The sequence below is a fragment of the Pseudopodoces humilis genome, chromosome 6, assembly GCF_049639895.1.
Source record: "Pseudopodoces humilis isolate 2021_Gansu_Grassland_sample_001 chromosome 6, ASM4963989v1, whole genome shotgun sequence".
Taxonomy (NCBI): Eukaryota; Metazoa; Chordata; class Aves; order Passeriformes; family Paridae; genus Pseudopodoces; species Pseudopodoces humilis.
Window position 1 is genome coordinate 69,996,796 of NC_142205.1, and position 14,202 is coordinate 70,010,997.

General features: G+C 44.3%; 1 protein-coding gene across 1 annotated transcript in view; it reads left to right on the forward strand.

Annotated features, from left to right (window-relative positions):
- Positions 1-14,151, forward strand: part of WRN (WRN RecQ like helicase) — a 28,579-nt gene extending 14,428 nt beyond the window's left edge. Inside the window, exons 15-36 of the mRNA XM_014260739.2 lie at positions 69-137; positions 643-725; positions 1,195-1,301; positions 2,003-2,190; positions 2,298-2,475; positions 3,027-3,208; positions 3,550-3,651; positions 4,010-4,102; positions 5,413-5,554; positions 6,341-6,514; positions 6,595-6,689; positions 6,943-7,018; positions 7,189-7,262; positions 8,322-8,400; positions 8,691-8,803; positions 8,986-9,100; positions 9,677-9,802; positions 10,556-10,718; positions 11,198-11,412; positions 12,516-12,587; positions 13,068-13,199; positions 13,905-14,151. Of these exons, the coding sequence (XP_014116214.2) occupies positions 69-137; positions 643-725; positions 1,195-1,301; positions 2,003-2,190; positions 2,298-2,475; positions 3,027-3,208; positions 3,550-3,651; positions 4,010-4,102; positions 5,413-5,554; positions 6,341-6,514; positions 6,595-6,689; positions 6,943-7,018; positions 7,189-7,262; positions 8,322-8,400; positions 8,691-8,803; positions 8,986-9,100; positions 9,677-9,802; positions 10,556-10,718; positions 11,198-11,412; positions 12,516-12,587; positions 13,068-13,199; positions 13,905-14,027 (2,701 nt within the window). The 3' untranslated portion in view covers positions 14,028-14,151. The remainder of the gene's footprint in view (positions 1-68; positions 138-642; positions 726-1,194; positions 1,302-2,002; positions 2,191-2,297; positions 2,476-3,026; positions 3,209-3,549; positions 3,652-4,009; positions 4,103-5,412; positions 5,555-6,340; positions 6,515-6,594; positions 6,690-6,942; positions 7,019-7,188; positions 7,263-8,321; positions 8,401-8,690; positions 8,804-8,985; positions 9,101-9,676; positions 9,803-10,555; positions 10,719-11,197; positions 11,413-12,515; positions 12,588-13,067; positions 13,200-13,904) is intronic.
- Positions 14,152-14,202: the final 51 nt, after the last annotated feature.

Sequence of the window (14,202 nt, forward strand, 5' to 3'; positions counted from 1 at the left end):
TGGCACAGGCTGGAAGCTGAAGCTTGGAGAGTGAGGCTGTTGATGACTGTGCTGTTTTATTTTTGCAGAATGACAGGGATTCCAGCTTGTTTCCTTGGTTCAGCTCAGTCTAAACAGGTCAAGGATTCCATCAGAGGGTGAGTTTTAGCCAAGCCTTCTGGTGCTTTGGGCTGTGACTTAGGGGTGCTGGAGGGGTGGGATAGCTCCCTGCTCCATCATCGCTGAAACTCCTGGTTCTGGCCCAGCCCTGGGACCTGGCACTCAGGATGTTGTTTGCATTCACCCAGGCTCAGTGTGTGGGAGGCTACAGCCACCCTCCTATGCCTTTTGGCTGGGTGGATGGAGCTGATTGACTCAGCTGTGTTCTGATTTATATCTGAAATTAGACAGGTTTTAGGCCTATATCTGTCATCAGCACAACAGTCCCTTCTTATTCTAAGGGCTGGCAAATCTGGTTTTCCTTTTCCTGTAATGCCTTGCTTTCCTGTGGTTCTGGAATGTTTTCCATGGTCTTCACTTAATTCCTTTTGTTTCCCATCAGAAATCTGTTGTTCTCATGTTGTTTTTCAACGCAGTCATGATTTCATTGAATTCAACTGTCTGGGGTCTTCTGTGTCAGTGTATTTTTTTCTGGTCTTTCAGGGGTCAGTACAGAGTCGTATACATGACTCCAGAGTTCTGTTCAGGGAACTTGGAGTTACTTCAGGACCTTGACCAAACTGTTGGTAAGTTGGAGATGAGACTTGTGGGTGAGTTGCCAGGCAGCTTAAATTGATAATTATGTTTAAGCCTCTTTGATGATTGAAGACTTTTCACCCATTTCTTGGTGAGAGTAGTGACACCATTTATTCCTGTTCATCACACAAGGTGCTGTCACTGATGAAAAAAATCATCTGTGAGTGTGGAAAATACAACAGACATCTGTAATTCTTCTTTGTGACTATGATTGAGAAGCAGTGAGTGGGAAAAAGTCTTGTTGGAACTAGCTTGGGATTTTGATCCCCGTGAGGGACATTGGAAGTTTGGAGCTTGGATTGTAGTGGGGGGGAGACTGTAAAAGCTCTTGGGCTTTTTTTATGAAAGAGGCCTTAAAGTTGGTGCAGCAGAAAGCATTCCAGGAACAAAAACTAAAGCACTGCTGGTGACTTCTCAGAAAAGCTGGAGCTTGCTGTGCTGTGGTTTTGTGTCCCCCAGGTATCACCCTCATAGCTGTGGATGAAGCTCACTGCATCTCTGAGTGGGGCCACGACTTCAGGAACTCCTTCAGGAGTTTAGGCTTGTTGAAGAAGACTCTGCCATCGGTGAGGTTTGGCTCTATTGGGTTTGTGATGCAAGAAGAAGGTTTTTCTGTGATAGTTTGGGAATACCAGCCTTTTCGTGTTGTGCTGTGGGTGTACTGACCATGCTGGTTTGGAGTTGGAGCATCCCTGTCAGTGACTGGGCTTTGTAGGTTTTTCCCAGCGTTTAAACGAAGGATGTTCTGAACTTGGACTTCCAGAAACTTACGAAATTTAAATTGCTTTGGATCCTGGTGCTGAGGAGGATGATGTCCCTAACATTCTGGTTTAATACTGGAGGATTTTGTTTTACCTGACTGGGTGACTTTTAGGAGCATGCCACTGATTTGTAGACACTCCTCAAGCACTTATTGCACAAACTCAGAAATTTAGACCTGAACTTAATATCTTTTCATTGGAAGTGTCATCCTCTATTGCCTAAATTTAGCTAATCACATCATTTAATTGCTGTGGACTCGTGGAAGATATATTTGGAATAAAACTTTGTATTTCAAGTGTTCTGTTCCTCTCTGCTCTCTGGAAAGCTTTGGTCTAAAATGTTGAAGAAGCTCAATATTAACTCTGTATTCCAAATGACTGGACTTATCCAATGATAAACACAATTAAGTGCCTGTCTAGGTTCTGCATCAGTAGAATCTTGAGGTTTTTGGTGTAAAAAATAATCAATGAGAGGTCGTGAATGTTGTTCTTACACCTCTTTGCAGGTCCCCGTTATTGCTTTAACTGCGACTGCAAGTCCCTCGATTAGAGAGGACATTGTGAAATGCCTGAAGCTGAGGGATCCCCAGGTCACCTGTACCAGTTTTGACAGACCTAACCTGTACCTGGAAGTTGGACAGCAAAGTGGAGACATCAGTAGGGATTTGAAGCAGTTCCTAACTAGGAAAGGAAGGTAAGGATTTAAGCCTGGTTTTGATCCCTTAGGTATGTTTTTTTTCACAGGCAGGTGGCTTTCTTTTGTTCTGTATCTTTACATGTTGTGGTTGCTGTTATTTTCAGCAGCTCTGTGTATGAGTTTGAAGGCCCCACTATCATCTACTGCCCTACAAGGAAGGCCACTGAGCAGGTGGTGTGTGAACTGAATAAACTCAGCGTGGCCTGTGGCACCTACCATGCTGGGATGGGGAACAAGCAGAGGAGAGACACTCACCACCGGTTCATGAGGGATGAAATTCAGGTATGTAGGAGACAAAATTGTCTTGGTCCTATTTAGAATTGCAGAGTTTTTGGTAGAAGATAATTTTGGGATATTAACCTGTGTTAGCCATGTCCTCTGTCTGCAGTTCTGGGTGAAGAAATTGCTGGTCTGTGCTGACAGGAATAAAATTCCTGGCTTATTTTTCGAATTTTTGTAGTAATTCCCTTAAAAACGCATGGTATCCAAGGAAAATGGTGGTAGCTGGAACAAGATGACTAGGTCTGTGAGCTGCTTCTTTCCTGGGCTGCAGAAATATCCTGGGACTTACTGTGTTCCTTTTCATGATCTGTTTTGTGCCTGTTGAGGACAGCTACTCCAAAACACTGCTGCATTTGGCACAGCACATCATCCCTCTCATGGTTATAAATCCTATGGCTGTGCTCTGGCCAAACTCAGCACTGTGGGTCTGAAGCTGTTGTAGTTCAGGCTCAATTTTGAGTCTGTGGCAGCAGATTGGCACCAAGTGTGTGTGAATTGACCCAGGCACGTTCTTTGGGACCACCTGAAGGCACGTGGCTCCTGTTTTGCAGTGTGTTGTGGCCACGGTGGCGTTTGGAATGGGCATCAATAAGGCCGATATCCGGCTGGTCATCCACTACGGCGCCCCCAAGGAGATGGAATCCTATTACCAGGAAATGGGGAGAGCCGGGCGCGACGGGCTTCCCGCTGCCTGCCACGTCCTGTGGGCCGCGACAGACCTCACCTGTAACAGGTAAAGCTCTGGGCACAGCCCTTTTCTCCCTCCTCAGGGCCTTTTGCTGTAGGTCTCTGCAGCTCAGGAGCCTGTGGGCTTGGGAGAATCTCTCTGTCTCTCTCCTGTTCTAGCCTCTTTGGGATAACGTTTAGAAGAATAGAATCCAGTGCTCTCCTGAGTATCCCTGGGGATCAAGGTGGTGGAGAAGCAGGCAGGCAGCTTGGATCTGGTTTTAGTAGGATGTTTTCTCTAGCTCTTGCTGGTGAATTAGAGCGCAGTGTGGCATGTTTCATTTTTGGTGTGGGACAGGGGAGCAGTGGTCAGCATTTAAGGGACTGCATTTGTTGCTTCCATCTCAGGCGCCTCCTGAACGAGATCCAGAACGAGACGTTCCGGCTGTACAAGCTGAAGATGTTGGCAAAGATGGAGAAGTACCTGGTTTCCAGTAGCTGCAGGAGGAAGTGAGTGCTGGAACCTATTTAGTGCTGTGTCACTGCAGGCAGCTTTGGTAAGAGCTGCTGGGACTCGGGGGTTGTGCAGCCAGAAGGCATCTCAGACTCACAATGTGTTCTACAAGCACAGAACGTTCCATTCTGTATTAATAAGCAGTATCAAAAGTACAACCTTCAGCACATTTATACCTTTCCTTATTTGCTTTCTTCAAAAAAAAAAAAGTATTTTTCTTTAGAGGAGTCAAGGCTAAGTAATTGGTTCCCCGGTGAATTAATTAGTGATGCTGATTTCAACTCCATTTTCTGCAATAAATTTCACGTGTAAATTCTTGGTCTTTTATTGAATTCTTTTTGTTCCCTTGGGTAGAATCATCCTGTCTCATTTTGAAGACAGACAACTCCGAAAGGTTTCCTCTGGCATCATGGGCACAGAAGAATGCTGTGATAATTGCAGGTCCAGGTAAGCTTTCTTCCCTGAAGGCTGATCATAGAGGTTATGTTCTCTCAGACTGACTTACAAGGCAAATTATCTAAAAGAATTGACTTTCACACATCTGATCTTGCAGCTGTTCAGCCTGAGGTTTATTTTTGAACATCTCTCTAACCTTTTCCTCATGAGTCGAGCAAACTGTGATAAGCTCTGAGTTAGGCTGTGGGAAAGCCTGGAAGCAGAGCAGGATCGCAGTTCCTAAAAGGGATTTAGAGCAACACCCAGTGAAAAACACTTCTATTCATCAGTTTAAGCCCTGCTAGGTAATTAATCCCAAAAGACAACTCTTGCAAATGGTGTGCAGTACCAGGTGTTTAAGGCTAAATTGCCTCAGTGTCCAGGGAGCTGTTCTCCCGTGCTGACATGTGCTCTTTTAACCTTGCTGATAATCTCATGGATGTGCTGGATGAGAGGCACCCAGGAGGCTGAGTCCCTTCCTTCTGTGGTTACCATAAGGCTTTCCCTGAAGTTCCAGTAAAGCATTCCTTGCACAGTCTGATGCTTTCAGATCCCAGGCAAGATGTTAGGCTGTGTTGCTTTCAGGGGAAGTGTTACCCATTTTGCTACTGAATTTCTGTATGTCAAGGATTAGGACAGCTTTGTCTGGCCTCTACTACAACTAAGTAAAAAAAAAAAAAAAAGGAGTTTAAGAAAAAGACTTTAAGAGATAATTATTTCCCTCATTGCAGTCACCTTGCTGTGCTAATCAAGAGCCAGGTAGTGAATTTGTATTGCAGCACTGAAAAGGCTTGAAATAGATCATTTTCATTTTTCTCCTCAGAAATGGTTTCTGCCATTAATTTTTCAGTGGTTTCTTGTAGTCAGTAACAAGGTACATCAACAGACCTTACGTGGCTTTTTAATGGGGTTGGTCCTTAGTCCTGGTTTTTATTTTTCCTCCATGTTCTTAAAGAAACAGAAAAAAGCTTTTTTTTTAGTGCAGTTAAAGAAAAGGTTGTGCATGCCCAAACCACTGCAAATGTTTAAATACTGAATTCAAAAGATTGCTGAGACAATGTTCTTAACAGTAGGTGTCGTGGAGAAGTTACTGTTGCGTCTGGGAAGTTACATTGATGGAAATATAAATGTGTCTTGAAGTTACATTGATACAGACAATTTAATGTATAGAACCAGGACTGACATTAGAGACTAAGTAAAGTCAATCACTTGTGGTTCTTTCCTTTAATTATTTTGTTAATCGCTGGGTTGATGACATGTGGAGCAAGGGAGAGGGGCCTTGATTTGTTTGTGTGAAGCTCTGCTTCCTTTGTGCCTTTCAGCAGCTCCTGCCTGGCAGTCCCCAGTGACTTGGACTGCGGATTGCAGGACTTTGGGAAGCAAGCACAGCAGCTGCTGTCTGCAGTGAGTGCCCTGGATGAGAAGTTTGGCACCAGGATGCCAATTCTGCTTCTTCGAGGGTCGGTGAGTGATGGGACAACTCCTTGTGTGTGCTCCTGTGACAGTGTCCCTCTCAACTGATCTGCCAGTCAGTACCTGGACATACATCCTTGTCCATGTGTGTATACCATTTTCCTTGGGGAGATGGGTGTTTGTGTAAAGAGCTCATCTTGACTTTGGGAAGCTGCTCAGCTCCACTCCTCATGCAACAAACAAGATGGTTGTCCTCTAATTTTTTATGTAAATGCATCATTTTGATTATCTTGAGAGGAACAGCCTTATCAGAATGAAGGATAAAGATCTTGGCTCAATTAGCTGGCTCATGTTTGAATTAAGCAAAGGATGGCTTCCACTGTAGCTTTGTGTTGCTCTCTGACTTGGAGTACTGAAGTAGGAAGTAGGGTACCAGAATGAATATAAATTCATTTCTCTACACCTTTAATTTTAATTGTTTTGAAATATTAAGCGAGAAACTCACTGGAAATGAATTAGAATAAGGACAAAATACTTTTTATGTTTACAAGCTGAGGAGAAAAGGAATGACCTGTGGTACTTGGTAAAACTGGGGGTGAATTATGTTCCTTGTTTAACATTTCAATGAAGTTAAGCTTCTGGTTGTCAGTCAGGTGTATCTAGGGAAAAATGAACTTGCCACAGCCTTGGCAAGAAAGAAAGTAGAGAGAAAGTAGATGAGGTGTGGAATAGGTTAGAGGAGGCTCCTCACAGACTGTGCTTTTGGTTTACTGATTGTACTGAAGCTTCCCTGTGCAAGGAGTGGACAAATCTGACAGATTGTTTCGAAACTTTCAGTTCTCTCAGCGCTTGCCAGACCGGTACCGGAGACACCCTCTCTTTGGCTGTGGGAAAGAGTGGCCGGAGAACTGGTGGAAACTGCTCTGCCAGCAGCTGATAATGGAAGGGTTCCTCAAAGAAGTCTCAGCCCAGAGCAACAAGTTTGCAATCATTTGTGTGCTCACCCAGAAGGTACTTCTGGTACTGCAGTGACCCACTGAGAGCTCCTCCTGAGTCATCCACAGCTAAGCAGTGTGGTTTATTTCTTACAGGGTAGAAATTGGCTGTTAAAAGCTGGATCTACCTCAAATCCAAGTCTGCTATTACAGTCCAGTGAAGACCTTAATCTGCAGAGGCCTTCTATCAGGTAATTGTAGCTCATGTGTTCTCCTGAATGCCTCTTTACTAACATCTGGTCTGTTTCTGAAATCTGCTTTTGGAGAAGGCTTTGAGATGCTCAGTGTTCTGGTTCTTTTTGTGAAGAACGATGATTCTGATAATTAATCAATAACTTGATTTGCTAAATACAACTTGAAATGAGTTTATTTATCAGAATGTTACTTTTTTGAAGGGCAGTGTCACTATACAATGGAATTAAGATATAATTAATTGCATTACAGCAGCAGGCGTTCGCCTGTGCTCCCCAGGCAGCACTCCCCAGGCACAAAAGGAGCATCACAGTCACCAGGCAAGCAGGTCTGTACCAGTACAATCCTCCTGCAGTGTGATCCACCCTTACTCATATTAAAAAAAAAAAAAACCTAAACAACCAACTTGCAAACATCATAAATTAATGTTTTGTCAACAGCCAGCTCAGTGAAAAGATGGTAAATCAGCATTTGTCTTGTTCTTCTGTTTTTTTATAGGTATCTCTATATGAGATGTTCTCCTGTTACAGAAAAGGTAACACTCCTCCAAGAAGCACTAACATGCTTAACAGGTACAGTATTTGAAATAAAAACAGGTTTACCTCATTTTGGCAGTGTTCATGGGGATGGTTAAAATGAGCATTTTTTTCCTGTGAAATGGATGCAGAATTGTTTAACGCATTAAAAAAAGACAAGTGCCTAAAACTTGCTGTACACGGCACTGTACTTCAAAATCTCTTGTATTTGCAAGATTTCACAGTTAATGTCAGAGAACATGGAGGGCTCTGCTTTTCCACAGTGCTTTGGAGAAGACTGAGACCAACTCGAGGCTCCCTCAGGTCAAAAGAAATCAAATTACCTCTTGCAAAAAGCAGACCAAGTAATTTGTTTTGCTGGCTCAGGTGCTGCTTCAGATTAAATGCACCTTGTATTTCTGAGCAGATTCCTCCTTCGTGCCGCCATTCTGGTGCTGGCAGATGACAGGAAGAGAGGCTTGGTCCCTTAGGTGAATAGTTGTCACTGCAGCCATGTGAAGACATATTATTTTAGGGATAGTTAAAATTCAGATCAAAAAGGAAAGGAGGCTGTTAGTCTGACTTGTGTGCTAACAGATACCGCGGTGTAATCATGGCAGTCCAGTCAAGGATAAATGTCCCTGAGCCCATGGATTGGGAGCTGTGCTAATTCCACTCACAGCACAGCAGCTGTGTCCCTGTCACTGATGGTTTTAAGGTGATCACTGTCCTTGGCCAGGATTAATGTTCTCAGCCATGGGCAAAAATGAAAAGTGGGGTGTCACAGGGGACAAGTGACTGTCAGAGCTTGTTTTTATTCAAGATATGGGAATCCAACATTGAGAGATCTTGCAGAGTTGGGTTGGTTTTTTTCCCCCCAGACTCCCACAGATACTGTTTCAGGCTGGTTTTGGGTTACAGCACCAGATCAGAGAAATTGTGATGTTAAAGATACTGCTGGTTGTACCCCAACCAGCTCCAGTCCCGCCTAGGAGCAGAGTTGGCATGAGGTGCTGTTGGAACTGGCAAAAGAAGTTGGGCTGCTGCAGCCTTGAACCAAGTGCCTGAATAAACTGATCTAAGTCAAGGCTTGCTTCACGCTTGATGTTTTGTTAGTGTTTCAGGGCGCTCACCGCTGAGATCTCCTCTGAAGCCCCAAGAACCAAGTGTTTCATCCCGAGAACAAGAACTAGAGGTAAGGTTTTCTGGGATAGGGAGGATATCTCTGAGTTGCAGTCAGCCTGCAAGCCACAGTTGTTCTGTGTTTGGGTGGCTGGCTGGCTTGGACAGCTCTTAAAATTACTGAGTTGTTTTGAATAGAAGTCCCAGAATAGGGCTGAAATAACAGGAGGAGGGATTAATGGATTGCAGGGGTTTTGTGTATTATTGGAAAGATCAGGGAGGTGATAACTTGTGCTCTTGAAATAATTACACCTATGAGTGATGCAGAGCTGCTTCCTGAGAATTTGGCTCCTTCCTTCCCAGGCTGCTCTGTATGGCAAGCTGCTGACTGCTAGACAGAAGGTAGCTAATGAGAAGGAAATTCCTCCAGCTGTCTTGGCAACCAATAAGGTCCTGGTGGAGATGGCCCGGATAAGGTAAAACCAGCATGCAGACGTGTTGTACAAAGTGGGGAGCTTGCAAGCCAAGTCACAAATCCCTTTCCTGCTCCTATTGGGAGAGTGGAGGCATCTGAAGTGCCTCCACCAGCTACTGAAAGGCAGTAGGCAGCAATGATTTGGGAATGTCTTATATTGTTGCATTCTTCATCCTAAACCAGGCCCACAAGCATTGAGAATCTGAAGAAAATTGATGGTGTGTCGGAAGCCAAGTCCACCATGTTGATGCCGCTCCTGGATGAAATTAAGGGCTTCTGCCAAGTGAATGGTTTGCAGGTATGATGAACTCAAGTGTCTTCTCCTTGGCAGGAGCCTTAAGGATAGGAGTTGTTCTGCAGCTGTTGGACTCCATGGAGTTATCTTTCTGCTTCACAGAAAAAATACTTTGATCTAGCAATGGGAACCAAAAGCATGCCTAGTTTTTCAGTTGTTTTCGGGGAGTGTGTATTGAGAAAGTTTAGCTCAAATGGAGAAGTTGCCCATGAAGACCGAAAGCCACAGTTTGTTCTGATGGAATAGTCTCACATGGAATGAGCAATACCTAAGATGATGTGTTTTCCTGTGCAATTTGTTCAGGCTGGTTTTCTTTTCCAAGTTCCTTGGATGATGCCATGCTGGTTTTAGTAAGACGGGAACATGTGGGTGTCCATCTGGATTCTCTCCTTGCTTTAGTTTTTCCTCCCTTCTTTTTTTTTTTTGGTTTAAGAACATGGAGTTGGGGTCAAAACCCACCTCCAGAGAGATGAATGATTCTGTTAGTGCTACTTCTTCAGGTAACTTCAGATAATGGGAGAGTGAATCACTGGTTGTCACTGGGTTACAATTCGTTTAATTGTGCTTTATCTCACGTAGACCGACACTTTCCCCACATCTGAATCTAAGGTTCAGAAGGAAGCATCTCCCTGGAAGTGTGCTAGAGCCCTTTCTCCCTCAGAGGAGGTCACATATATCCTGTTCCAGGAGAAAAATTACTCTCTGGTAAGCTTTTGACTGTGGATGCTTTTGCTTTGCTGAAAACTGACAGCAGGGATGCTTTGTCTAGAGGAGGGAGATGTGCAAGTTCTCTTAAATCCTCTGCACAGTGCTTGGTAGGTTGCTTTAAAACTCTGAGGCAGTATTTTCCTGGGAAATGGCAGATCCTCTTCTGAAGTAGTGATATGGAAAACTGGGGTGGGATATAGTGAGTTTTTAATTCCACAGAAAGCAACTCGAGTTGCTTTGGCTTTTGCTTTGCCTCTCCCAAGAGTATGGGTCAGGTGGTCTCCAAGTTAAAAACGTACCTACGGATAAATTAACAAGAAATAGTTGTGCAAATCATTATTAACTTGATGCTCTGTATCCACTAATCCTGATGATATGCATAGTGTGTTTTTCTTCAAGGCAAATGTTTTAAGAGGAGAATTCTTTGAACATATCAAATGAGGGGGGATTTGTTTTGGTTCTGTTATCCGTGTCCTGCACGGATGTTCTGTGTTACGCGGGCCCCTGAGAGGTCCGGTGCACCACAGCTCCTTCATCTCAGCTGAGTTCAAGGTTAAGGTGTTGCACTCAAGCTGTGAAGTTTTGAGGGAGAAACACACTTGACAAGGTGGAAAAGAAACAAGGTAGCTGTTAGGAGCAATGCAGTGGTTTGGGGAGCTTTTTTGCCCTGCCGTGTGCCGGTGCCTCTGGATTGTTTTTCAGGAATGACACTTGCACCCTGCGAATCCCTTGTGCCTTTTGTTTCCCCAGAAAGCCGTGAGCGAGTGCAGATCTCTGCCCCTTGCTGTGGTTGGCACCCACCTGTCCCAGGCCCTGAGAGCTGGCTACAGCGTGAGCCTGGAGCGAGCAGGTTTGACCCCTGCAGTTGAGCAGGTCATTCGGGACGTTATCCGCAATCCTCCCGTTCTCTCGGGTGAGTGTGGCATCGCTGCAAGCACCACTGACCTCACCTGGAGCTTCTCATGCCTGGTAGAGCCCATCAATCCTGGAAGGCTGGGGCAGTGCCAGGGTCACTGCTTTCCTTTCAAGGTTCACTTACAAAATAACTCCATCGTTCTCCATAACCATGGGGCAGACCTTTGCAAATCCTTTGACTCGATTGTATGGAAACGATTGGGATACCCCTCTTAAATCTGTATTTACTTCAGTGTTTTTGGGAAAAAAGTATCAGCCTGACAAAGTATTCCTGGAAGTACTGGCATTCTAATAAAACACACTGGGAATTTATCACATGATCTTCCGAGTCAAACCCATACGTTTTTATTTTCTTTTCTATGCCTTAATCAATCCTGTGCTTTAATGAGGTGCAACAAATGTGTTTTGCAATATAACAAAACTGAATCAGGGGCAAGGAACTTAAACAATTAATATTGTGTTCATATTTTTTCCAAGACACTACCAAAATTCAAGAAATTAGAAAACTTACTCCTGCAAATATTGAGCTGTATCTGATCAAGATGGTGATTGCACTATTGGAGAAAGAGGACAGAAATAAATCTCAGGGCGACTCACGCATCAAAAGAAGATTGGTGTGGCCTGAAGGGCAGCAGGGAAAAAGAGGAGCAGATCAAGCAAGCAGGGAAGGTGCTTTGTGGAATAAAACACAGGTTAGTAAAGAAGGTTATAAAACTGTTGTTCTGCAAAATCATATTTTCTTTGTAGAACAGACTAACAGAATGTTGTTGGCAGTGCTTAGCGTCTCATCTTCCCAATCCATGTCTCCCTCAGTTCTGAGAACTACCTCTTCCTCTTCTTCAGAGGAATGCTCAGAACAGAAACTGAGGATTATTTTGGGATAAGGACCCAGGAAGAGGTCAGGCTTGTGCAGCTTAGCTGTGGTTTGTTACAAGTTGGACATCTTCGTTCCTTCATCACAACCAAATCCGGGTTGTGCCCTTGCTTTGTTTCTGTGCGTTGCTACCTAATAACCAACCTGATGTGGGAAAAGATATTTTCCTACTGTGCAGGAAGCAGGAAGGGTAAGAAGATGAAAAAGCCAGAGGCAATTCCCACCAGGAATGTCTCAGTCTTTGCATTCCTGTATTGCTTGAAACTGCTGGGCACAGCCTGATAACAAGTGTCTCCTGAAGGACAAATCCTGGGAAATAAGGAGCTCTTTGTTGCTGTTGAAGAAAATCCAGGATAGTCTGAGCCCTGTGCTGGCTTCTGTGACCCCAAGTCCCAGTTCAGCACCTTGTACAAAGGACACCCTGCACCTGGTGGGGATGGTAAAAAAAAAAAAAGCCATTTTCCAAATCCTGCTAACTGTGCTGGGATTTCATGTCTGTTTCTTACAGGGCCGTGGGCTGATTTCTTAAACAGTGGCTCAAACAATTTTTCAAGCATTGTCATTTTGCCAAATTGGTTTTCCTGCTTCCCTAAGTGCTGTTTTGTTTCTGACAATATCTGTGTCAGAGCCTCCTTTTTCCTGCAGTTGACCTCCTGACAGTCCAGTTGCGTGAGCTCTGATCACACTTTTTCCCTGCTACTTGTTAGCTCCTGGAGCTAATAGTGGGAATGACATGCTATTAGTAATCAAACTAAGATAATCCAAAGGAACAGGCTGCAAATCCAAAAGCTAATCTAAACAGTCTTTACTTCTCCTTCAGAAGATACTCTGGTTCTAATAATTCTCTGTAGCAAGCAATTTTAAATCTCTTAATGGATGTTCTTGGATTTGAATGGCCTGACATTGCTGCTGCTTTTACAGGGTGATGGGATCAATCCAGCATCCAAGGAAGGAGCAGAGGAAACCCATCTGCATGTGGTGCCTTTGGCTGCGGTAAACACATGTTCTTACTCTGATAAAGCATGTGGTAATTAGTGAGGATTTTGGTAACTCAAGGATGTGTAGCTGATGCAAAAACGTCAGCATGGCTGCTGCAGCCTATGACCAGCAGGATGATACCAAAAACATGGGTTAATACCTCTGTGAGCACTGTGCTGTTTTGAACTGACACTTTAGCTGTAAAAACACACTAGAAAATGTAACTCTTCTGAGTCAGAAGTGAATATTTCAAGTGTTCAGAGCTGTAGAGATGAAGGAACTCTTTTTCTTCACTTTAAAAAAAAAAAAAAAGAGGCCAAAATACAATTCCATTTCCAGTTGCTGTGTGTTTGAAATGCACAAACTTCACTTGCTCAGATTTTATTGTGGTGAAACAAATGAGGAATAGGCAGTGCCTTCGTTAAGCAGAGGTGTTGGCGCTTGGTTGATGAGAGACTGTGACCCAAGTAACACGGTGCTTCCTTTCTGTGCCAGGGGAAGGCTGCAGGGAGCGTGGATGCCAGGCAGGCAGGGAGCAGAGGGGCAGCAGGGCCCTCAAAGCCCATCACCCCGGCCTTCTCCAACCAGCCTGCCCTCGATCCCGAGGAGGAGGATTCTCAGCCAAAGGTGAGGCTGCAGGAGCGCATCCCAGACCTGGTGGTTGGGTTGGGGGGATCTTCAATAACCAAACTCTCAGCTTCTGTCTGGGTTCCAGGCGGTGTCTAAAAGCTTGGCCTGGTTTGCCAGCACACTTCCCTCATTGACATCCCTTAGGCAGTGATGCCATGTTGGTTTTATTGTCCTTGCTATGTCCAAGTATCCCACTTGGACAGCAATAGATTACTACAGGAACCTTCCCCCAGGACATTTTGTCAGCTGTCTCGTGGCAGATGCTTCCAACATTTTAAGAGGACATTTGGTTCCTTTTTGTTTTTTTTTCTTTTAAGTACAGGGTTCTGTGAGGCTGTGCAGGGTTTTTGCACTGGTGTCAGTAGGAACACAAGCTGTATGAGCTTTTATTTTCAGGGAGATTTTTAAATTTTAAAATAAAGATTTTGATTTTTATTTACAAGGGAGCTTATGTCTCTGACCAGCACCACTTGTTGAACCCCTTCCTTCAGTTTGAAGCCGGATATTGCTGCGAGTGTAATTCTTTCTCAGCCTTGACTCTCTGGGTTTAATTCTTAACCCCTTAGGGACTTGAGTAAAGTGTTGGATTTAAGTGAAGCATAAGCCTAGCATGAGCAATTTGGTCATGGCTCCAGCTGAGTGTGAATTTGAGGAGTAGAGCTGTGCATTCCCTTCCACATTTGTGCATTTGTTTCCTTCCAGAACTTGCATCCGCCTGCTAAGAGGAAGGTGCCACAATGGTTTGGAACCTCAGCAGCAACAGCTGGACCTGTAACCCACACCAAGAAATGCAAAACAGAAACCAGAAAAGGGATTTTCAGTTGAGCGTGGAAATCAAGATGATTTGGTTTTTAATCTTTCCCATCACCACGAGCATTACCTGCCCAGACTGTGTTTCAGAGGTGCTTTTATTGCCTCTGCTCTGCGTTCTTCTTTCTGCTGCGTCTTCTCTTCCTCGCGCAGCACTGTTAGCATTTTTTCACTGTGTGAAATGGGATGT